The 24,954-nt window shown below is 55.1% G+C and overlaps 1 protein-coding gene across 1 annotated transcript in view; it reads left to right on the top strand.

The window, feature by feature from the left end:
• The first annotated feature begins 230 nt into the window (after positions 1 to 230).
• The window catches only part of Prex1 (phosphatidylinositol-3,4,5-trisphosphate dependent Rac exchange factor 1), a 110,329-nt gene continuing 85,605 nt past the window's right edge, over positions 231 to 24,954 (top strand). Inside the window, exons 1-3 of the mRNA XM_033767200.1 lie at positions 231 to 374; positions 16,133 to 16,204; positions 19,613 to 19,735. Of these exons, the coding sequence (XP_033623091.1) occupies positions 246 to 374; positions 16,133 to 16,204; positions 19,613 to 19,735 (324 nt within the window). The 5' untranslated portion in view covers positions 231 to 245. The remainder of the gene's footprint in view (positions 375 to 16,132; positions 16,205 to 19,612; positions 19,736 to 24,954) is intronic.

Below are 24,954 nucleotides of genomic sequence, written 5' to 3' on the forward strand. Positions count from 1 at the left end.
AAAAAAAAAAAAAAAAAAAAAGCTAAAGAAGCAACCTTAATTGGAAAGCAGCTACCGGTCCAGAATGGGGGAAAGGATAGGTGTGGTGGACCGCACCTGTGTCTGTCTCCCCCGCAGGCCAGTGGAAAGTGACATTCTGGGCTGTGCAGAGCCTGTGATGACAGCTGTGCCTGGACGCTGCACGGGAGAAGCAGTTGAAGGTGACACGCCAGCACCGTACCGCTGTGGCCTTTCTCCTCCTGGTGATGAAGGGCAACTCTGCGTACTCACCGGAAGGCTGGACTCCGCCCCACAGGACGTGCCGACTCAGGCACCTGGAGAGGCACAAGAGGAATGAAGATGCCAGCCCCGCTCGGTCCCATGGATTGGAGCCAGTGAGCGTCAGGGCCCAGGAACCAGCGTTTCCCCTGAGTGCCCAGTGATCCCGAGGCCTCCTGCCGCCTGTGAGGTCATGGATCAGGCCGTGCCCGGGTTGCTGTGAGACTCGAAGGGTTTGCAGTCTGGGTGTCCTGCTTCCCTTCTGTGTCATTTCTGCTTAGCCAGACCTCGCGTGTGCATCAGGGTCACACCCAGGGTGCTCCCTGACCCCCTCTCTGAGCCCTTCATGGTCAGCTGGGGAAACAGTAGAGTGCACGGCTTTCTCCAGACCTCTTGAGACAGATCGGATTTTCCCGGTGCACCTGCTGGGCATATGTGTGTTGTCAAAAACTCCCTGGCTGGTCCTTATGCCTGCCTCTGGGACGTTAGACCCACCGACCTTGGGATGGCCCCCACTTCCTTTTAGATCCAGATCTGTCATTGTGCTTCTTAAATTATGCAGATAACACAAACTCCTGGCAGAAAATTGGTTCAGAACATTCAAGTCGGTCTTGTGATAAACCTCGGATTTACCTCCTTATGCTTCCAAGCAATTTACTGAGCACTTGCTGTCTGCCAGATATCCAGGGCACAGCATTGCACAGATAGACAAAAGCCCATTTCTTCTTCATGTTTGAGGGGAGGCAGTGAAGACAGGAAGTAAAGATACATATGAAATAAGAAAATGTATAGTGTTGTCAGGTGATATATGCTATGGAAAAAATGAAGCAAGATGAGCAGGGAGGGTGCTGAGAAGATGTTACAGGGTGGACCTCATTGAGCTGATGTCTGAGCACAGCCTCATCAGGTTATGTGGATACAAACGGGACAGCCAGTGCAAAGGCCCTGTGACAGGAGCCTGCTGGCTGTGTCCTGGACTGTCAAGGGGGCCAGTGTAGGAGGAAGCAAGGGAGAGGGAACTCAGAGGGGACAGGAAGCAAAGAGGTCATGTCAGGCTTTGAAGACTGTGGTAGCAGAAGTGTGGTTTTGTTCTGACAATGGCAGCCACTGTTGGAGGGTTTTAAGCAGGGAAGTGACGTGCGGAGGCTTTGCCTTTGATGTTTGCTGAATGTGCTGTGCTTTGTGCCTGGGCTCGTGGAGATGCCCATCGACAACTCTAGAGTGAGTGTTACAGATGTCCCTGTGCCCCCAGGAGAGCGGGGACACCTTCCCAGCACGGCAGAGGATCCCCTGCAGTATCCAGGGCTCGTCCCATTCAGTGGGGAGCCCCCTGCCTCTGCCTCCCCCGCTCCCTTCTTGACCCCTTTTCCTGTTTGTCTCAGACTAAGGCTTCCTGTCCCCACATCTCAGTGCAGGAGGCAGGCGGCCGTCTCTTGGCAACAGGCCCGACAGAAGCGGGGCCTGTGGGTGTGTGGCTGCGGAAAGGGTGCCGGGCTGTGGAGGGCCTGGGGGGCCTGCATCTGGAGGGAGGGGCGTCTGTGCAGGGGCAGGTGGGCGACCCAGGAGGATGGGGCAGCCCCTCCGTGCCAGCTGTGAATCAGAAGCAAACCTGTGACACACGTCTTCCTGCAGCAGGGTCACACCTGGGAAGTGCACAGCGAGCGCGAGCTCCGGAATGGGCGTCTGTGTGTGCGCACGCGCACCTCTCCCCGGGACCCCTCGTCCTCGTCTCTGTCCAGAGGAGCCTGCGCTTCTCGGACTCCGCAGCCCGAAGCTCGCCCTGCTTCTGGCGTGACGTCCGGAGAGGCAGCCATGTTCACTTGTGCATTCGTTTCTCATCCGTTCTGGTGATGGATATTTGTGGCTTTTTCAATTTGAGTTTTCATTGCCTTCTTTTTCCTAGGCCAAACACTAAGTTTCATGTAGTTTCCCTCAGTCCTCAGAAAGCCCAGGTGGAGGTCCTTACTTACTGTGTTACGGATGTGCCTCGCTCCCCTGCAGCAAGCTAGACAGATCAAAACCTCTGTCCTCTGGAGCTGGCGCACCAGGGAGAGAAGGCTGCTGATCCAGTGAGGTGCAGATGCTAAGGCTTAGACTGTGACCACTTCTCCACAGCGAATTAATAGGTGGGATGGGCAAAGGCTAAGGCAGCACTTTGGTTGGTGTTGTCAGGGTGAGTTGTCTGAAGAGGGGACATCTGAGCTGTCCTGTGCTGTGATGATGGGGGAACAGCATATGCAAAGGCCCTGAGGTGGAGCCATCCTGAGAAAGGCAGACCAGCTGGCAGCCTGGAGCAGAGTGAGGCATACAGTTTCAGGGAAATGTCAGGCAAGTACCAGGCACTCTTTTTATCACGATGCTCCTTTGACAGATAAAAAATGATGTCAGTCAGTGACGGTAATACAAGCACTGACATTTACTCTGGCACGGGTGACCCTGAAGTTGAGCCTTATTAGCAGTTTTGTCTTCTGAAGTTGATGTAGTACTCTGTTTTATAGAAGGGGAAATTGGAGATCAGAGACTCCTGTGCCCTCCCCTGCTGGTTGGTGGGGACCTGGCCAGCTTATCTGTCACCATAACCTGCTTCCGGCTCTTGGTGTCCCTTACTTGGGGAGGCTTTTGGCGATCTCTGCCTCCTCGTTTGGGGTCCCCGGTCCCTAGTTGAGCTCCCCTGGGAAGAAGCTGTTGAAAGGCCCCCCTGGAATCCTCCCCGGCCTGTCACAGCCCATGGTGGGGTGGTTGGGATGTGTGGGCCCAGCACCCTTACCGAGAGCTGGGGGGTTCTTGGGGTCCTCACCTGACCTCCCTGTCTTGCAGAAGAGGGAACAGGGCAGAGGTGGGGGCATGTGGAGAATCTGTGGCAGGGTCATGTTCGGAAATCAGGGCACAAGGTCCTGAGTCGGGGACACTGTGTGCCCGCATCGTGTGGCTGGGGTGACCGAGGCCCCGAGAGGGCCTCACCCGGCTCGTGTGTGGATTTCTTGTCATCCTCGGGTCCTTGAAGTCAGCGCTGTTTTAGGGTGAGAAACTGAGTGCCAGAGAGAGATCCCCGCATCTGCTCACCAAAGTGCAGCGCTGTCAGGCCCTGCAGTGCCAAATGCTGGGTCTACAACTGGGCAGGAGTGTGGATGGGAGGGTCTGAGCCCGGGGCTCGGTGGGCCTGCAGGGAGCTGCCGTGTGTTGGGGGGGCAGCCAGGGAGTGGCCGAGCGCGTGAATCCGTGTGGCAGTACCGGTGGGGAGGCTGGAGGCTCTGGGTATCCAGCTGGAGGGAGAAACTAAGCAACAGGAGGAGGAGCAGGAGGCTGGAAGCCCAGAGGGCCCAGCTGCCGAAGTCAGCGGGTGGTAAGGTCAGGTCCTGCCCCTTGGGCCATTCTGGTCACCCAGAGCGGCGGGGAGCTGAGGGCCACATTTGTATTTTATGTGGTGCCCACGGGAGGAGTCTTGACTCTGGAGCCCCAGGACCTGAGCTCTGTCCTCGTCCCTGCAGAAGTGACCTTGGGTAAATGCCCCTGACCTCTCCCAGGGGAAGGGACACAGTAGCCACTTCTCTGCACCCTGCGCTGGCATGCGGTAAGAGCTTGGAGCACATCAAGGCCAGTTCTGAGCCCTTCCTTTGTCGACCATGCCAGGGCCACACAGCTCTTGTGACTTGGTGTCCTGAGGGCCCCTTCATCCCCTCTTCCCAAGGGGCCTCCTGCTTTTCAGACCAGGCACTGAGCAGATCTGGGTGGTGAGGGCTCGTTTGTGTATTGCGCTCATTATAATAATTGCTGTTATTAGACCATCTGTCCTTAGTGTATGTTGGGTGATAGAAACTGTTAGACTGGGGAGAGAAGGCTTCTCCCAGCTTGCTGAGTGTCGGCTGAGCACTATATGTGAAAAGCACGGCTGTTCCACATCGTAGGAAGTTTGTATGAACTACGACAGAGGGCTGGGCTGTCTTAATGGAGATGTGATAGAAGTTGACTTTCACTGTGCACATGTTTCAAGCTAGGTGATTGTGTTACTTTCCTGTGGCTTCTGTAATAAATCACCACAAACCTGATGTCTTAGAACAATATACATTTCCGGGGCATGGCAATGCTATAATCCTAGCACTCTGGCAGGCTGAGGCAGGAGGATCTCAATTTCAAGCCCAGACTGGGCAGCTGAGCAAGACTGTCTGAAAATAAAAAATAAAAAAAGGGCTGGGGAAGTAGCTCGGTGGGAAGACCTTGGGGTTCCATCCCCAGTATCGCAGAAAGTTTTTATTATCTCCTGGTAGTCGGATGTATAAAATGGGTTTTATGGGGCCAGAATGAAGTCCTCGGCAGGACTGGGTTTCCTCTGGGATCTCTGAAAAGATCCGGAGACTTGCCTTTCCGGCTTCTCGACTGCTCGGTCCCTTGGCTTGGTGGCCTTTCATCCTCTGGCCAGCAGCGTGCCATTTTGTGACTTTCTCTGCCGCTGACCCTCACTCTCTTTGTGAGGGACCGTGTGATGCCATTGGGTCCCCCGATAATCCAGGAGGCTCTCACCTTAATCTCGTGTGCCGTCTTCTTTGTCACGAAAGAACGTATTTGCCAGTTTCGTGGATTAGGGGATGGGCATCTTTGGGGAGCCTCGGCGCTTGAGGCCTCTCTCAGAGCCCCCGACGTCCACAGGCTCTGTCCCGCAGTTCTGCCCAGTGCTGGACCTGGCGGCAGAGGTACCTGCCCACAGGAGCTCAGGTTTGGGGCGCAATGTAGTGACCTGGCCCCGGCACAGGTAGCCAGGGGAGTGAGAGCACAAGAGCGCCCCAGAGTGGATGCGGTGGAGCCTGCGCGTGCTCTGGGCCCTTAGCTGTGTGTGCTGTTTCAGCCTCCGAGAACCGGTCTGCTCTTCTGTGCCCAGGGCTGAGCCGGGCCGGGATGAGGCAGCACGTGGGGAGCTTCGCCAACACTTCTCAACTGAGGACCCCAGACTGCAGCTGAGCAGTCACCACCTGTGTCCTGGGACCTGCCCTGTGGCCGCTCAGCCCTTCATCCCCTCCCTGGGAAAAAGCAAGCAGAGGGTCCCCGTGCCGCGCCCCACCCTGGCCCATCCCACGCCCCAAGTGCCACTGCGTTTACATTCGCTCACTTCTGTGCATTGTTTGCTGGCTCTGCAAACACAACCCTTCGCAAGCTGGGGAGGAGGGCGCCGTTCGGCCGCCAGTCCAGCAGCGATTGTTTGGGGAGATGGGAAAAAAAAAATCGGACTGAGGAAAAAAACAAAACTTCTTGAAAGTCATTGTCTTCAGATGTCAAGTGTCGGCTCCGCAGAGGGGACCGCATTCCACCCATTGTCCCACACAGGCGGCACAGGGACCCCAGGACAGCCAGCTGCCCCGCCCTGCATCCTGGGGCCCTGTGATGCTTTGTCCTGGACGTTCCAGCGGCGGGAAATGCCACCCAGAGAGGAGCCTGTTCCCACCGCCACCGTGGGTCACCTCAGGCCTTTCCTCCCAGCCGTCGCTGAGGGGCTGGCACTTTACCCTCCTCCTTCTGTACCTCGCTGCCTGGCAGAGGCCCTTAGTTTTGTCTCTGGTGTGACTGCTTGTCGGATGTAACTTACACACCACCACACGATTCCCTCATCTAGAGTGTACGATTCCACTGAGTCTGAGTACATTCACAGAGCTGCACCATCATCACCCCCGTTCGACTTGTGGGCATTTCCACCACCCCTGGAAGAAACTCCAGACCTATTAGCAGCTGTGGCATTTTATGCCCTCATTTTCCTGAGGAGGGAGCTGAGACAGCCAGGCTGCCGAGGGGTGCAGCCAGCAAGCAGCTGAGTGAGCGTCGAACCCCCAGCCCTGGGCTCTGCAGTCTGTTTTCTACGTCCTGACACAGTGCCCCTGTCCCCCACAGAAGCCCTGGGCCCCATCGGGAGGCATTTCTGTTTGTCACAGCCAGAGAGAGGAGGGTTGCTCCCGGCCTGTTCTGGGTAGAAGCTGCTTGTCATCTCACTTGTGGCGGGACGGCCCTTACACCAGAGAATTAATTATCCACTCCAATGTCAAGGTGCCAGAGGTGAGAATCCCTGCCATAATGCCACTCTGGTGAGCACAAAGGAGTGGGGAGAAACGGGGGCTTGACTAGGAAAGATTGGAGACTAGTTTATGTGCGTAGGTAGCAACAGTGAGCAGAGAAAAGATGGACACGGAGAAGACCCGGCAGGACAGAGATCTGTGCTCCCTTAGTGATGTCTGCCCGGTGTGGGTGTGGGAAGGAAAGGCGGGCTTCCTGTCTGCCATCACAGTGTCTTTGTGTGTGTGACAGGGAGCCCAGCTCGGATGCCCACTGGCTGGGCAGGGACATGAGCGCAGCATCAGTGTGCCGGGTTGGAAAACAGAATCACTCACTCTGGGTCGAGGTGGTGGCTGCCTCTCTGCTTCGGCCTTCTCTAACCCGTGGGTCCCTGAGCCCCATGGTCACCTTTTGGAGGTGGGATGTGAATGGAGATCTGATACTGAAAGGTGGGGCTTTTCTCAGAGCCCTCTGTAGGCCGCACTGAACATGCCCATGGCCACCAGTTTGAGATCTGCAAGGTCTCTGGGGGTGTGGAGGAGACACCGCGTGGGTCTGGGCCAAGGATGGCAGGTTGTTGGTGAGGGCAGTGGGGGCTGTGTGGGGAGGAGGTGTCCACTTCCCCGTCTCTCCCCGGCCCCACCGTTGCATCAGGCCTGTTCACAACAGGTTGTAGCAACTTGGGTTCTTGCTTCAGCTTCCTCTGGTCCGGCTTGGGTAGGGCTGGGTGAAAACTGGATACCTGTTATCGGGGGTAGGAGCTAGGTGGGTGAGGAAGTCTGTGCCAGATAGTCAGTCAGTTATTTAAACACAGCTACCAAGGGCTTTACCCTGGGTTCTGGTACACCATCATGACCTGAACATCCTCGCAGGGGTGACTTTCTGGTGGGCTAGGTGGACAAGAGACTGGCAAATGAACACAAAGTGCCCATGGTGAGGCTGTGTCCATGAGCATGGCTGTGGAAGAAGGAGAGTTGGGCAAGGACAGACCTTAAACAGGATTATCTCAGAAGGACTGACAACCCCAGGGCCTTTGCACTGGCCATTCCCTCTGCCTAGAAGAGTTTCCTCCGATATCTGCTGAGTTGCTGCATCACTCAGGTCCCTGTGTACACAAATGCCTGCTTCTCAGGCAGGCTTCCCTTGAATATCTCTGAAGTAGCTCCCTGCTCTACACCTTGGAGGTGGCTTTCTCCCCCTAGAATAGGATCTTAAACAACTTCCTGTCTCCTTCTACCATCCTGCCCCTCCTGGCCCTGTCTGTGCCCCTTTTAGGAAGCCTTTTTATCACAGAGCATTCGCCTGCACAGTCTTGCTAAATCTCAACAACTGCTCCCTTTTTGTGGAGGAGGAAATTGACTCAGAGAAGCTGGTACCTCTCCAAGGTCATGTGGCTGTGGTCGGGACAGGGGACAGGATGCCAGGGTGGGTGAGGGTGCCGCAAGGGGCTTTGGGGCCTCCTCGGAACACTGAGGGTGTGTGTGTCCGCACCAGGGCTCTGGGGACTCAAGGGCGAGCTGTGGAATGGTGGCAGCTGGTGCTTTCTTGAGCACTTCCTGTGTACCAGGCAGCCCCGAAGGAACCCGTCACGTGTTGGCTTTTGTGAGTCCTGTGTGATCCCTCGTGCTTGTTCATCCGCACTGCTAGGAGGAGAGCATCATACAGAGTGTTGGTGGCAGAGCTGGGGCTGAGTCCTCTTACCTAGTGCTTTGCCCACAGCGTTTCGCTGAGCCTCTCCAGAGCCTATGATGTCGGTCGCTGTCTCCTCCGTCCGTGCTGGGGCAGAGGCACAAGGAGGGCGGGTCACTTCTGTGGGTCACACAGGCGGTGTGGGTTCCCTGCAGACCTGCCCTCGGGGTACAGTGCCCAGGGTCCATCTGAGGCCGTCTCACCTCAAGGCTTGCCCTGGAGAGGCTTCCCTGGCAGCCCAGAAGCGTTGCGGTGTTTTCGCACCAGTGAGGTGGTCATGGTGGCCTTGGCCCAGCTGCGCTCCTGGCTAAGCCACTTCCTGCTTGCAGGGCCCCGAACCTTCTCTCTTTTCAAGGCTTCGTTTTGACACCGCAGCCACTGCTGGGCACTGCAGCTGTACTTCCCGCTGCCCGCACCTGTGCTCCTTGGCCCGATGGCTGTGCCTGGCTGGCAGAGCCGCTTCGTCGTTCACAGGAAGACCGAGCATGCCGGGGTCAGCCCCAGCTGGGTGCCTGCCTCAGGACCGTGTACAGGTCCCAGCCTCCCCTCCCGGAGCCCTGGGGGTGTGGCCCTCACTGTCTCAGGGGCCTGCTTGCCTACACGACCCCTGGCGCGATGGGCCCTTTCCCCATTCTGTCCTCCCTCGCCAGGACATGCTGTGTGCCGTATTCCCCCTCAGGCAGCTTCTGGGACCCTCCCGGCCTCCACCCTCGGGAGCCCATTGGCTGCCCACTGCCCCTGCTGCTGCGCTCTGGCCCTGAGAAGCACTGATTGCGTCGGATGTGCTGGCGTCAGTTGTGCTTTGCAGATGGTGAAGTCAAGATTTTTGCACGTATTTTTTAAGCCCCCAGTGCTTTTGTCCAAGGTCCAAGGAACAGCCCCTCGTGTGCCCAGGGCAGAGAGCTCACTCCTAGCAGTGCCCATCCTGTAGGTCACTTCTTGAAGACGATCAGCCCAGAGACGCTGGGCTGTGGGACTCAATCGTCCGACTGCAGCGCTGTCGTGGTGACTTCCTCCTCGTGAATAGGCAGTGTGCACAGCCCGCTTGGGGCGCTGTGCGGAAGAAAAGCAAGCTGCACCCTTTTACTGAGCATCACTGTGTACCCACTGTCCTGGCTCCAGAAGGGGCCGCAAGCTACTGCCTCCCTGGGGCTGACAGTGAAGCAGTGGGTGGGAGCAGGGGCGGGGAATACAACAGAGGGAGGCAAAGAGGAGTAAGGCGGAGAAAGCAGGGGCAGGATGGGCTTCTGCTTAGCTGGGGAGGTGGCGACAGAAGTCACATTTGATTCTAGATGGGAATGAGATGGAGGAGAGGCCCTGCAGGAACCTGAAGAAAGGGTTCCAGGTAACAGAACAGCAAGTGCAAAGGTCCTGAGGGAGACAGTGACTGACTGTTCATGACAGGAGGGAGATACTTATTTGTAAGTGCCGACAGGAAGAAGTCGCTCTGTTAAAGATGCGATGTCAGCTGTCTGGGACGTGCACACCTGTCATCCCAGCACTCTGGAAAGCTGACGTAGGCAAGTTCAAGCCCAACCTGGGCAGGGCAACTCAGCAAGACCTTGTTTCAAAATAAAATACTGTGAATAAATTTTAAAAAGGGGAGGGGCTGGGATGTAGCTCAGTATGAAGACCCTGGGTTCAGTTGCAAAAAGAAAAAAAAAGGCGTGGTAATATAAGGGGATGTATTTGTGCTGTGTACTACACAGTGACACAGACGTACGTGCTCCCTCATGGGCTGTACTGTATGAGGAAAAGGAGTACGTTTCAAGTTGTGAATGAAAGTTTCCTTCTCTCAGTCCTGTCTGAGTAGGGAATAAATATGTCACCTTTTTTTTTTTTTTGGTACTGGGAATTGAACTCAGGTCCTTGTGTTTGCAAAGCAAGTGTGGTGCAACTGAGCTAAATCTTGGCCCTGTCTACCTTCTTTAGAGATAAGGTCTTACCTGTGAAGTTTGGGCCTTTTGGGAAGCTGTTCTAGGCCAGTGGCTCTGTGCTTCTGGCCTGGGCCAGGCCTGTGTGCTCAGGGCAGTGAGGGGCGAGTTCCACTCAGCCCGGGCTCAGTGGGAACCACGAGTGGGGTGATGCAGCAGTCCTGCCCGGGTGGGGAGGCGCTGGTTGGCTCGTGGGGGCCACCAGGATGGGCATCTTCCTGAGGGAGGGGAGGTCTGTTTGGCGGCCCTACTGCAGAAGGAAGAGTCTTGGTCCATATCGGCTGGCCCTGTCCTGGTCCCCGCTGATGACACATCTTCAAGCGGGGTCACCCAGCAGGAGGATGAAGATGGCTTTTGGATGCTGAGGTGGGCGAGAGAGAGACTGATATGTTCACTAAGCCTTCCCCTCCAAGAACAATAAAAAAATACATTTATGTTGGAGAGTGACTTTTGGTTAAATAGCAGCATATTCACTGCAGAAATAGGAAAAAAAGAAAAAGAACAAGAAAATTGAAATCTATAATTCTACACCATGAGTTAGGATTAGGTCCCGTGGCCAAACCCAAATAATAGCACATTCAATGAGACAGAAGTTTATTTCCTTATGCGATTACAGGCAGCCCCAGGCACACATGTTAGAATCACTGTCATGAGGGACAGAGGCTCCTGCCTTATCCGTATTGCTGCTCTAATCGTCTCCAACACATGGCTTCAGCGTGGTGGTAGCAGTACGGCCACTTGACCTTCAGGCATCACACTAGCGATCCAGTCAGTAGGAAGGAGAAATAGCAGAAGTAAATCCCTGCCCATTCTTCTCCACTCCCCCTAAGATACGTCCAAGGTGTCGCATTCAGTATATCTACTTATGCTTGATTGGCCTAAGCTTGGTCACATGCCCATACTCTGCTGCAAGGGAAGCTGGGAGATACATTTCTTAGCTGCAGATTTGGAGTTCTGTCCCTAAAGGCAGAGAGGGCAGATACCAGTAGTCATCGTGGTCTCACCCAGATGCGATTCAAGGCATCTCCATCTGTCTCTGTTTCCCGTGTTAGGAAGAGCTAATTTATTGAACCAAAAATGAGATGACACTTTAGGTACTGTCTGTAACTTGGTTTTCTTCCTAGTTAAGGATGCATCAGTGGCCTTTTCCCTGTGTCACCTGGTGGACTTCAGCAAGCCATTTTGGTGTGACCGTGCTTGGTTGAAATGGATGATACTTTATTTAATGAAACCTGCAGTGATAGAGTAATAATAAGTCACATGCAGGAGTTAAATCTTTATGCCACGCACGAGACTTACTTTCTCCATAGTATAAACACCAAGAGCTTGGGTAGAGAGAGCACTTGGGTGCTGCGTGTCTCCACATTTCTGGGCTGTGTGAGCCGCCTCCTGTGATATTTTGGCTGTTGTGTTATTACTCAGAGGATAAGGCCGCTTCATGGCCTCGACTTTCCCTGGGCCCCTGACCGCTGGAGTCTCTGGAGATGGGGTCCTTAGACCACCTCCCTCCCCTGCTCCTGCCATGGTCTGGGATCCCATCCACCCCTCCCAGCCTGTCCCTGCCCTCTCAGGTTTCACCCTATGTCTGCTGAGGTCACCCCAGCGGAGGCAGGGGTCCTTGGGGGCAGCCACACCCCACCCCAGTGGATCAGGTTGCTGGCGTTGGCCTCCAAGAGTCTCCGGGGTCTCTCCAGGGAGATATTTATCCTCCAGGGCTGCAGCCATGGGATCCAGACAGATGGCAGCTCCCTGGGGCATCTACACGGGCAGCTGCTACCTGTTTTGATGGTTGATGCAGTCTGTGGCCCACAGCTACTTGCTGATGTGTGTCGGGGTGGGGAGCCAGTGCCAGGCCAGACTCGGCTTGGGCCGAGACCCAGCTCTGCTGCTTGCCAACTGCATGCCTTTGAGTGAGCCCTTTACTGTGTAGTCCTTGGTTTCTGCCGTGGAAGAGGGGCACAGCAATGAGAGCACCCCCGCCTGAGACTGAGGATTGAAGCACGAAGAGACTGGATGAGCACGGTAGTGACGCCTACAGTCTCTGCGCTCAGGAGCCTAAGACAGGAGCATTGCCTGAGCCCAGGAGTTCGAGGCCAGACCGGTCAATACACAGCAAGACCTCATCTCAAAACCAAACCAAACCAAACCTCTTAGAGAACCACGTAGCACGTGGTAAAAGCCCAAAGATATTAGATAAAATAACCGGTAATTAAAAAGAAAATGCCCTGGAGCTGGGTGTGGCAGTGCATACTTGTAAACTCAGCTACTCCGGAGGCCGAGGCAGGAGGATCACAGGTTCAAGGTCAGCCTGGGCAGCTGAGTGAGACTCTTTCTCAAAATAAAGTATAAAGTGCTGGGGATGTGGTTCAGTGGTAGAGAGCTTCCTGGGTAGGTGCTGAGAGGCAGCTGTGAAGGATGCTTTCCCGGTTGACGGGATGTCCCCTAGGGAGAGTGAGGGTGCCGTGTTTGCCACTGTTGGGTCCTCGTGTGAGTTCCTGGATGAGCGTGATGCCCACAGTGAGAAAACCCGTTGAGACCCTCCTTTAGGGGGCCCGTGGGGAGGCCTCTTGGGGCAGGGGCTTTCCACACAGAACAGCAGGCTCCCAGGCCTGGTACAGGGTGGGGACCGGCCTGCAGTCAGGTTCAAGGCAGGCAGAGGCAGCCAGCGAGGCCGGAGCTGAGGGAGCGAGGGAAGGGCTGGAGGAGCACCCTCAGCGGGGTCTTGTGGATGGCCCTGCCTTCTTCCTAGTCTCACTAGGCAGCACTTCTAAGCTGGGCTCCTCTGCTGAGGCCTCTGTGCGACCGTCCAGTGTCCTGCAGGATGCGTATGTGCAACAGCCCTGGGCTGTCCCCACAGCGTCCAGGTCCCCCACAAGGACCCTGCATGCCCCTCTCTGGTCTGCACCTCTCTGTCTCGGACGTGAGCAGTTTCCTTTTGTCAGTGGTTTTAAGAAAACTTGACATCGTTTTAAGATTTGCCAAAATCGGATATTGACAAGCTCATGGGTGGTGGTTATTTCTCTCTTTTTCTGTATCCTGGGTGCATTTCTTCCTCCTGCTCATCATCAGAGACTTGGGCAGGGACAGGTGGGGGTGAGTTGTTCAGGCATGGACGGAGCATTGGCTGGGTGCAGCTTCTGGGCAGCTCTGGAAATCCCAAGGATGGTTTCAGGTCCGAGACCAGCCTCTAAGATGAGAGCAGCGTCGGCCTGCGCTTTGCAGAGCTGTCAAGTTTAGGACACAGAGTCACCCTAGAGGGTCTTTTAATGCCCTGCCAACCCTGGTTGCCTGGAAAAGCCAGTCTGCCTGGGGTGTTGGGTTCAGGGGCTGGGCCGAGCCCCTGCCGGCCCATTCTCTGTGGTCAGGAGCTGCTCTGTCTGCCACCATGCTGGCTTGTTTGCAGTTCCTCTGTGGGTGGCCTGAGCCTCCCATTGTCCCAGCACAATAGTGGTGGCCGAGCTCCCATGGAGAAGCCGGGATGGGAAGCCTCATCTAGGCCAGCGGAGTGCACTCCCCACTGCGAGGCTGCCTTTGTCTCTCTGCTGTCTGGGGAAGGCGGCCCTGGAGACTGGACTTCCCTCAGCCTCCTAGGCCCTGGCCTCTGTCCCCTCTCCCTGCCATCCTCTCAAATGCAAGGTCAGCTGACTCCTGCCACATGTCAGATCCTGCACCAGGCGCAGTCCACACTTCCTGTGATTTCTGAGTGTCTTTTGTGTGCCCAGCACTCCTCTTGGCCCCGAGGACCGAGTTGTAAATGAGAGGCAAGGCCCTTGTTTTCCTGGAGCTTCTACTACATTTGAAAAATAGGCACAGTGTTACTAGTACCCTCATATTTGGGAAGGGCAGTCTACGATTCAGAGAAGTCGGGTACCTTTCTGAGATCACACAGCAGGCAGGAAGACCTGTGGTTTAAACCTAAACCCACAAGTTTCCAAACCCACCTACACTGATTGGATTAGGAATTAAGGCTTCATCCCAGCCAGGATTTCTTCTAATTTTGGCCTATCCTATAGTAAGTGTAGATTTGCTTAAATTTAGTTTTCTTGTCTTTTGTCAAATAAGCCCATAATTCAAGAAGGGAATAAGGATCTCTTGGAGGAGATGACATTTGAACCAAGGCCTCATAGATAAGAAGGAAGATGGATAAGGGTAGATGGGGGGGGAGCAACATCCTGCTGGAAGGAATGACATGTGCAAGGGTCCTGAGGTGGGAATAGGTTGGTTGAAGTTTGCTGACATGTGGAAAGATGGAGTGTTTTGGAGTGAGTCTAGGGAGCTCAGCAGGGGAAACAGGAAGGAGGTGACTGTTACTCCAGGTGGAAGAGTGGTGGCTTACATGGTGGCCATGCAGGCCAGGAGAAGTGATTTTTTTCAGGTAAAGCAGATTGCATTTGCTGATCCACAGGCGGCTCACAGGAGGCCTTCTGACCACAGGGATAGCAGCAGTGCTTGGCACATTGGACAGCATTTGCTGATGATTGGGCCAGGTGGATTGGGTTGAGGGTGACCAGGGGTTTGGGCGGGAGGCCCTGGAAGGTGGAGGTGTCATTAGCCAGGTGGGGAGATTTGGAATTAGGTTATGGATATGTCAAGTTTGGGACGTCCCTCAGGCCCCCAGGGAATGTTGAGGTGGAGGAGGAGCCCAGGCTGGGGGTGTAAACTGCGGGGTCGCCCGTGTTGAGCATGGAGAGACAAGACTGCCTTCCTGTGCCCCAGCTCTGTGACCCACCCTGGGCAAGTGCCAGTGTGCCTGTCCTAGCAGGCCTGCGCCTGGCCAGTGGCTGGGTCTGCGGACAGAAAGGATCTGACAGCCAGCTCTTGGGGGCGGGCCTCCTCTGCACCGGGAGCTCCTGGCTGTCTTGGGCTGCCTAAGCCTTCTCCCCAGACCATTGAGTGGGACAGGACGTGTCCAGCTGTGACAGGAAGGCCTTAACACTCACTGGGTGGCTCTCTCCAGGTTCCCAGCTTAACCAGTCTCGGCAGGGCTGGCAGCCCACAGTGCTCATGTGTCTCTGTGGCTGTGACAGGTCCAGGGACTCCTTTTCCCCGGGGTCTCTCTGCAGTACTTCCAGGGAAACCTGAGCCAGGGCCCACGTGCTGCAGCAGACCAGGTAGAGCTTGATGCTGGCCTTGGTTCCCTTAGGTGCCAGCAGCTCCCCGTATCTCATCTCAGCCCCTGGTCTGCCCTGTCCTACCCACATCATGGGGCCCGGCCACGGCCATCTCTCGTTGCCACACTGCACCCCCTTACACTTAACCCCTAAAAAATCTTTCTTTTCCCCATAACCGGGCTCTTTCACCGACACTTAAAACTGGAAGACTATGCTGAAAAATATCCTAATTTCTGCCTCCCTCGCCCACATCAGAGCACGAGGTGATACTTGACTGCCGCCTTTCCGTGTGGTGCCAGCTGGGAGGGGACAAATGGCTGCTCTGAGATGATCCGCACCGTTCTGCCCACTTATTGCCATGCTGTGCCTCTCACAGAGGAAGGGGCGCTCTCTCCGGGAGGTGGCAGGAGGCCCTGAGCCATCCCCACAGCTGCCCGAAGGGGCTCTGCTGTGTGACCTGGGTGCAGCAAGAACAGGACCTCCTGTGCACACTTTGGTTTTACGTTGTATAAAAAGAGGAAAAGACTGCAGATGGGTGTGGTGGCAGCCCGCCACCCCAGCACTCTGGGAGACAGAGGCGGTTCAAGCCCAGTGTGGGCAATTTAGTCACTTAGTACCACAGAAAACGACGACTGAGAAGGGGTGTGTGTGTGCGTGTGTCTGTGTGTGTCCCGACACACTGATGTGTGTGTATTTTGCATAGAGTCTCTGGACAGAAACTGAAGAGAGCAGCTGTGGTTCTCACGGGCACAGGGAACGACGCAGTGGACCAGGCCAGGTGGAGGAGAGAGACTTTGCATGTTTTTGACTTTTGAGCCATGTGAATGTTTCAGTTTGGAAGTTAAATTTGGAAGGAAAAGGAGAAAGAAATGAAAAAGGGAGATCAGCCGTAGCCTGTGAAGGGCTGTAGGTGGGGGTGGGAGGCGAGTGCGCCCCTTGGGCTCAGCCTCCCTGAGGGCCAGCTCCCTGCTGGAGGGAGGCCTGCGACGAAACGTGACTCTTCTGTTCCCACGAGTCCCTAGGCCGAGGTGCCCTCAGGTCCTGCTTGGCGTCCAGTCTGTGCCTCTCCTGTGAGTTGTTTTGCTCACCTCTCCGCTTCTCTCCTAGGCGTTCCTGCACCGCATCCGGCAGAATGTGGCAGACTCGGTGGAGAAGGGCCTGACGGAGGAGAATGTCAAGGTGGGAGCCCTTGATCTGACCCCTTCCTGGAGGTCACCGCTGGGGCGCCGGGCCACTCCCAGGCCACGCTCAGGCGTGGGAGGGACAGGGAGGCGCATCACTCCTGGCCACCCTGCAGCCCCCAGGCCTCTGTCCTGGAGGTGTGGACAGCGGTGGTGTCGGTCCCCGGTCTTGTCCCGGCACAGGACCTCCTCTCTGGGCTTACGTGGCTCCCTTCATTCCCACCCCGTGTCCAGCCCCCTGGCTTACAGCCAGTGGAAAATCCCTTTTCTTGTGCCCGGGGGACCTGGGGAACCTGGCACCCCTGCTGCGCTTCCTGCCCTGCACTGTGTCGAGGCAGGCTGGTGAGTAATTGGACTTGGCTTCTCTTGGCCGGGGTCTGGGTAGTCTGCGGAGGGCATCGATGAGCCTTCTGTGTGCCCGGCTGAGGCCCCTGCCCGGGCCTGGCTGTCAGAGTGACCTTGCTCCCCAGGAAGCTGCCTTTTTGTCCTCGGTCCTCCAGAGGTCCTGGTCCTAGGAGGAATGGAAAAGCGAGGGGCGTGGGTGTGAGTGCCCAGCAGTTAACAGCACACTTGGTCGGGGAAGACCCCCCACATCCTAGTTCAGGGTTCCTGTGCCCCTGCGTAATTCCATGTCCACTTTGTATAGAAAAGCCGAGCCCAGAGATGTTAGGGAATCATTGCGTGGCTGATCCTGGGGCGACTCACGCCTGTGTGTGTGTATACCCATGTGTGCACATGAGCGTCTACACTGGGGTCTGCACTATTCATGTATTCGTGCATTCACTTATTTATTCAGCAAAGTGTTTACTGAGCACCTACTGTTTATTTATTTAGTCCATCTTATTATAGCTTAAATGTTCTTTATTGTACTTTTAAATTGCAACTTACTAGTTTTTAAGAAATGACTTTTTTCACGAGGGATGATTCCCATGGAGTAAGGGGCACAAGTTCTAAATGTGGATGTGTGGTGGTCACATGACCACACGGGGTGACCATGGCCTGGAGAGTTTCCTGCCCCCTGCCAGCCCCTCTGTGCCCCTCCTGGCCAGCCCTCCCTCCTTAAAGGTCACATGGGCCATTGATTGTTTTGTGTGTTTTAAACTATGTCAGGTGAGCGCTTTCATCTAGTGTCGCCAGCCCACGAGGGTGCCTGTGAAATTTGCTTTTGTTGCTGTGTGTAGCCCCAACGCATGCTTTTTCATGGCTCTGTAGCAATCGAGAGTACGAATGGGCCACGGTTTACCTATCCATTCTCTGGTAGATGGATATTTGTTCTTTTTAGTTTGGGGCCATTATGTCCATTTTTGTATATATTTGGGGTGGACATTTCTAATTTCCTTTGGATCTATCCTCAGATATTGAAATTGCCTTATTTAAAATTACTATATTTTAAATACAGTAGGACCTAGAATATGTGCCTTTGGCATAAGCAGGCTCCGCCATGAGAGCTGGACAGGCAGAGAGGGAAACCAAGCAGTGCAGGTGTCTTGGGCCCATGTCACGTGATGTGTGCCCCTCATGCCCCCTGCCAGGGCCGGGAGGAAGAGACTTTGGCTCCTGCAGGTGGGCGGTGGTGGGTGGACTCCTGCTCCTGGGCTGTCCCTGGTCACCCTCAGGTTGTCCCCTTGCGCAGATTTTCTGATGTGTCTGAAAGGCCCTTGGGGTTGGGCTTCATTCTTTCAGGTCCTGACCCGCATGTCACCTTCTTGGTGTGCTTGTCTCTGGCAGCCACAGCTGTTTAGATTTGTTGGTGTCTCCTCCTTCCCTGACCTGAGACTCTGGTTTTATTTTTTCTTCCATGGAGGCAGGGATTTGGCCTCTCACTGAGCCTGGTGCATTGTGGGTGCTCAGTAAATCTGACTGGATGAGAGACTTCTCTCTGTATTTTTGTTATTGTGTTTGATTTTTGAACTGTGTGAGCACTTCAAAATTTAAATTTCAAATGTACCTGTTAAACAAAAGGAAGCTGGAATTTATGCAGTTTAAACACACCTTAAATAAGAAGAAAATCTCTCTTAGTCCTCCCCAGAGGCCCTACATTTGCTAAGTTATCATCCAAGAAGACTGTGTTCCTACCAGCATAGGTAGGATTGGCATTTTCTAGGGTTCTTTTACACAAATAAGCCCACATTGGAACCCTGTTCAGAACCTTGATTTTTTTCCCTCCCACCTAACAACTGTCTGAGGATCATTATAGGATTCTGTATCCAGGAATATATTTATTTATTTTTTTGGTACCAGGGATTGAACTCTGGACCTTGAGCTTGTGCGGCTGGTGGCAGAACTGAGCTAAATCCCCGGCCCTGTATCTAGGAATAGAGACCTACAGATTCATTTTGCAGCCCACATAGCAGTCTATCTTGTGGAATTCATTTAACGCTAACTTACCCCGTCCCTGCAGACTGGCATTTGGCTATTTGCCATGTTTTGTTTCTGCTGAGGAGGCTGCAGGCCCTGCATGGCCTGCCGCACAGTCCTCACCCTCAGGGCTGCTCATGCCCAGGCCTGGTGCTTCTCTGTTGCCTGCTGGGCTGTCCTGGCCATCGTGGGCCTCGGTGGTGTGCTCAGCCCGTGAGAACACCAGTAGCCCTTGCCTCCCTCACTCCTAATTTGTGACAACCAGAAAAGTTACAAACACTGCACATATCTGCTGGGGCAAAAATTCCCCTAGCTGGAAATGACTGGTCCAAAGGTTAAGTGCTAGGATTGTAGAGCCAGGCATGGTGGCGTACACCTGCCATCCCAGCGCTCAGGAGACTGAGGCAGGAGGATCGTCATGAGTTCGAGGCAGAGTGAGACCCTGTCTCACACACAAAAAAGCAAGTAAAATATGGAGTTGCCAGATGAAATGATCTGTGCATTGAAAATTTTTAGCTTGAATCAAAAGGGAGTGCAGTGTCACATACTGTGACGGTTTGGAGAACGCATTTCAGACACCCTCCTTACCGTGTGTTCGTGCACCATGTCACCGCCATGCGTGAGTGCCAGGAGCTCACTGGCACAGACCAGCGCTGGGGTTGGACACAGTGGTGTCGGGTGTGACACCGTCTGCACACTACGCTCTCCCCGTTCTGCTGCTTGCTCAGCAGTGTGGCTCTGGGAATGTTACTTCTTTTCTCAGAGCCCCAGTTCTTCATTGATAAATTGGGGACCAGAATAGTTTCTGAGTGGAGGATTAGTGAGGATTAAATGCTGCAGCAGAGCATAATGTTCTCAGCATAGGCTCAGTCATTTATCCTGATTAGTAAATTAATGTTAGTCATATTTCTGCCATGCTTGTTTTTATGAATGGTAAACAGGGTCCTGTCATATGTTAGCAAGTGCGGTACCCCTGCTCTGCAGCCCCAGCCATGTGTGTGGCTTATCCCGTGATTGACGCTGTCCTTGGCCTCATATTTCCTCGCAGATCCTGTTCTCAAACATCGAAGACATCCTGGAGGTCCATAAGGATTTCCTGGCTGCCCTGGAATATTGTCTACACCCAGAGCCTCAGTCTCAGCATGAACTCGGGAATGTTTTCTTGAAATTCGTGAGTATAATGCCCCAGTCCTTGGGGGACCCCTGGGCTGTCGGGAGAGGGAGCGGCCGTGTGGGCAGCAGCCCACCCTTGGCACCCAGGGTGAAGGGAAGCGGGTCAGCCCGGCAGACGGGGAGAGCTCAGCTGCTCATCCCTTCTCTCACTGTGACGTGGAGTGTGACCTCTGGCCAAATGATGGTCCCAGAGGACCCCTGTGCCTCAGAATGACCAACAGAGGCTGCCACTGGCAAGGGGGGTGGACTTGGCATCAGGCGGACCTGGCTTTAGCCAGGCCTTTCTCCCAGGGAGAAAAGCCCACCTTGGCCTCAGGTGTGAGACGCGGGGCTGACTCTGCCGCCCTGAGCCTCAGTGTCCTCCTCTGGCTGAGAAGCAGGAGACTCAGGCCCACCTCCTCGGGTTGGTGGGGAGACTCGGGGAAAGCACCGAAACGCTTTCCGGACTGTGTGGCTCTGACGCGTGCAAGTGTGTGTGTGAGTGTGTGTGTGTGAGGTTCTGCTTGGGGAACACTGAACAGCGCCGAGAGAGCATTTGTTTTTCGGGTCACATCTCCTGGGGGAGGCTCGGGCTTCTAGTGGGTGGAGCCCAGGGTGGCCCCAGTTACCCCACGGTGTGTGTGACTCCCCGCGGCAGGGAACTGTGCGGCCTCTGTGGCGGCGTTGCTGAGGATGACCCTGGACGCGCACGGTAAGCGCTTGGCTGGTGCCAGCTGTCGTCACCGTCCTCGTCACCGCTGCCTCCCTTCTCCAGGTCGCCTGGTGGTGCTCAGAGTCCGGGATGCTGGGGCCTGGGTGGCCCTGCCCACGGGAAGTGACAGCCCAGAGGTGGTGATGTCAGGGGCCCTGCTCCGGCCTGCTGAGCTGCTCATCAGCTGTGTTGTTCTCGTAGGCTCTGTAGTGTGTCTGTGCCTCAGTGTTCTCACCTGTAAGATGGCTGTAAACTCACCCTGTGTGGGCGGCCGGGGATGTAGCTCAGTGGTTCTGCCGCCTGCCTCTCGAGCGCAAGGTCCCGAGTTCAATCCCCAGTACGCCCCCCAAAAAACCAAAACCCAAAACCCCCAAAACAAAAAAGCTCACCATGTGTAGTGAGGAGTAAGGGAGATGATGCAGGGAGCGTGCTCAGAGCAGCCCCGTGTCTGAAATAGGACACACAGGGGACTGTGGTCAGGCGTGGTGCTCATGGGGGGCTCTGTGATCCCCCTGTGGAGAGACACAGAGGAGGGGCATCTGCTCAGGTCTGAAGGGCCCTTAGGCTGTTGTGCAGTGACGGCGGGGGGAAGCCGGCTCAGAGGTTTCTGAACAGGAAAGCTCAGGCAGGTCACCTTGCCTTGGGGCCTTAGTCTTCAGCTCTGTGAGATGGGATGCGATGGCCCCTGTCGTGTGGGCAGCCATGAGGATGAAGTGGGTTAATTGGCATGAAGCCCCCTTGGGCAGGACCAGCGCTGAGCTGATGCCCAGGAGTGGCACTGTGGGCATCTGGGTAGAGATGGCACCAGGCTGGGCTGGAGGCAGTGGCCCGTGGCTGGGGTGCAATGTCTGTGGTGCATTCAGACCCTCGTGGGGTGTTCCCCAGGCAGCCAGTACCCTCATCCCAGGGGGACGTTTGGGTCGGGCAAGCTTCATGCAGCCTCCTCGTATCCCGAGGACCCAGACACCGCCTGTCTCTGCCATGAGCTTCAGCATGTTAGAGCCTGGCTGCCCGGCCTTGCACCTGTGCCTGGACCCTGTTGCTTTCTGGGCCTGTGATTCTGGGCGAAGGCCCTGGCCACTCTGTGCCTCCGTGGCCTCATCCGTAGAACAGGGATTGGAGCCCACCTTCTAGGCTGCTTGCGAGAATAGGTCCAGGTGACAGTGGCTGGCACATCACAAGTGGCACATTGGGTGTGTTTGTTTGTGGGATCCGGTGCTCTCTGGCACCTCCTGGTCTTCTGGGGTGCAGCTGTGTGCAGGGTCCCCAGGCCTTGGCTTGCTGGGCCATGTGCCCCTGCAGAGGCTCCCCACACCCCTGCTGGCCTGTCTGTTCCACACATGGGCCTCCATCCCCGCCTGGCCACGCCGGTCCCCTCGCTCTTCTGGAGTGCCCAGCCTGCCAGAGGCCTGAGTGGCGTTTCCTGCCCATCCCCAAACTTTCCCTCTGCCTCAATGTCTTTTCCAAAGGCCCTTCTCTGTGAGCCCTTTTGGGTCCACCTGCTGGCAGATGGGGGCCCTGCCCCCCAGATAGTGTTCTTTATTGTCCTTGTTCCCGTCTCACTTAACAGATATTTTCTTCCTGTTTTTTGTTTCTTCCTGGAAATATTAGCAGTAGGAGGGCGGGGACTTTGTCTTGTGCACTGTCCCATCTCTGCATCACAAGCAGGGCTTTGCCCAAGGAACCGAGGCAGGCAAAGCCGGAGGTCAGACTGATTCACGTGCTGCCTGTGTAACTTTTGCTGGCTCTGTATCCCTTGTATTATTTGTTTAATCCTTTAAAGATTGACTCACTTAGAAACCTTAAACAAACTTAAAAGGGACATTTTCATCATCATTGAAAATAGAAAATGGAAAATGGCTCTTGCTATAAATAGAAAGTCCTCCTCAGAACAAATGCTTAGACTCCAAATTCTGTCACTGCGATCTGTCCCAAGTTCTTGCCCACCCGGCTCTGAGCACCAGGCCCGCCCTCGGGTTCCTTAGGAGGAAGCTGCACCAGCGTTAGACTGCCACGAGCCTGTCATGTCACACCTTCTGAGTCTCCTTGAGCTAATTGTGACAGTTGACAAAGGAGCCAGCTTTCTCCGTGTGAGTCAGTGTTTTTCATTTCAAATCATATTTTTAATTTAAAATTTAAAATCAGCCCCTCTGCCCCCATGCTCACGGAGGATGTCCCTGAGTCATTCTGTCTCGGGAGTCTGAACAGCACCCCTTGAGCAGGCTGTTTCTGGAGGATGGAGATTGGCGTGCAGGTGGCTTCGTGGAGCAGCCAAGGGCGAGGTTGCAGGGCTCCACCTGCCTCCCCTGAGGCCCCCCCAAAAGATCCCGGGGCTGGAAGGCCTGGGGGGTGCACAGGCGCAGAAAGGGGGCTGGGCTTTGGTGCCGTGTTGCCCAGGTTGGGGTGTGGGCTCCCCCAGGAGTGGGTCACTTGGGGAGACTCAGCTGAGGGCTGGAGGTGCCACACTTGGAGGAGCAGGTGCCTCTGCCCTTGCCGATGGGCTCTGTCTGCACTGTGAGCCGTGACACCTACTCCAACCCCAAAGGAATGAGGCCCCGAGTCCAATCTCTTTCCCAGGCCCTTTGCACTGACCGCTGGATGCGTTTCCCCATGGCCGCCGTGGCAGCGTCTGTCCTAGCTGGGGAGAGGTGAGGGAGCAGAGCTGTGCACTGGGGCTGCCCAGGGATGACGGGCTTGGCTCACAGACCTGCCCAGTGGTGCTACCCTGGCCAGTGCCCTGGCCAGAAACCCTCACCTCTTACCCCCAAAGCTAACCGCTACCTGCAGAGTTTATCACAAACTAGCGCCAGAAACTGTCCTTTGTGCCAGGTACTGTGTTGAGTGCTTTACAGATATTAATTCATTAAAACTTCACAACAGCCTTTGACAGCAGGTACTGTAATGGTACCTGTTTTACAGAAGAGGAAACCGAGGCCAGGTTCTATTATAGTGCGTTTGTGTAGCTGGTAATGTCAAGCTGGGGTGAAGGCTGGACACTGGCTCTGGCATCTTACTTTAAAGTCTCCTGGAATACACATTAAGCATCTGAGGAATGGCAGGCACGGAGTAGGATGGACTGGCTCCCTACTGCTGGGAGACTCATGGGCTGAGGAACGGAGGGTAAGTCAGCAGACGAGGTCATTTCAGATGGCTGTGTGGATTGTGACAAAAAAAAACTGCAGCCATCCTAAGAGTGACTATACCTGGGCTGCTTTAAATCTACAAGTCAGGGCTGCTACACTTAGCAAATAAAGACACAAGACGTGCAAGTAAATTTTAATTGCCGTAAACATCGCACGATTTTTTAACCTAAGTACATCTCGTGAATATTTGGGACACACATCTATGGCTTCGGGTGCGCATCTGAAATCAGCGTTCAGCTGGGTGGCCTGTGTTGTGTGGCCTCTCCCAGGGGATGACACAGATGATCTCCCTGAGCTGGGAGTGAACTTGGCACATCGGAGGGCAGAGGGAGGTGCTGTGGAGAGAGGTCAGGGTGTCATGGGCCAAGGCCAGAGCGTGGGTTTGCTTCTGAGAGTCACAGGAAACTACGGGGGCCTCAGCACAGAAGTGGGGTGGCTGACCGTGTTTCACCCGCTCCCTGAGCTGGGAGGATAGGTCAGTGACAGGTAGGGGAGACCTTGCAGGTCGGCACGTGCCTCTTGTCCCCTCCCTACTGGAGAGGGTGCCTGCGTGTCCAGGCTACTTCCTGCCTCTGGTCTCAGTCTTTCTAGCTGTGAGAGCAGGTGGTGCTCGCAGAGCCATTGTCATCACCCAGGCATCGTGAATCGCAGCTACTACCCTGACGATTCTCACCTTCCCCGTCTCCCTGGGGGGCTGGATTCCCTCCCAGCTGGCAACTGTCTGTTTCTTCTTCTTTACACCCCAAGCCCACAACCACATGGCCCCCACCCACCACATCTGTGTGTGCACCCGTGTGTGACCGTTTCTTCCTGGCACACAATCACACCCCCACGCGGCCTGGGGAGGACGCGAACACTTGGACTCCTGGCCGTCAAAGCATCGTTGGTGGACTTCAGGGTCCCAGGCCTGAGGTGCAGCTGGGGCAGCTGCATGGAAGGGTTTGAGGTGGGTAGGTGTCCCTTTGCTGAATTTAGTGTTTCCAGGCCTCAAGTCTAGGATCCCACCCTAACCCTCAAGCTGAAGAAGAGGATGCCATTGCAAACCATGTCAGAGAAGGATCTCGGGGTATGAGGCATCTTGTCACTTTCTCTCTTCTCACGCAGCCGAGGCAGACACCACTGACTGGTCACAGCTTTCTGTCCTTGGGCTCGCCGTAGGGCTTCAGACTCCTTGTCAGAAGTGTTTCAGCTCGCAGTGCCCACAGTCTCTGCTTCCTGGCCCAGTTGCACTGTAGTACAGGTAGAACTTGGGTTAGTGTTTTTTTTTTTTAATCTTCTTCCCCTTTTCAGAATGTGCCTGTAACAAGATATATTCACTGTAATTGATGAAGACACCAACTCAGATAGGCTTAAACAAAGAAAGGACTTTTTGGGGTGCTGTAA

This window comes from Fukomys damarensis, unplaced genomic scaffold (genome assembly GCF_012274545.1).
Source record: "Fukomys damarensis isolate Sample0158 unplaced genomic scaffold, DMR_v1.0_HiC HiC_scaffold_22, whole genome shotgun sequence".
NCBI lineage: Eukaryota > Metazoa > Chordata > Mammalia > Rodentia > Bathyergidae > Fukomys > Fukomys damarensis.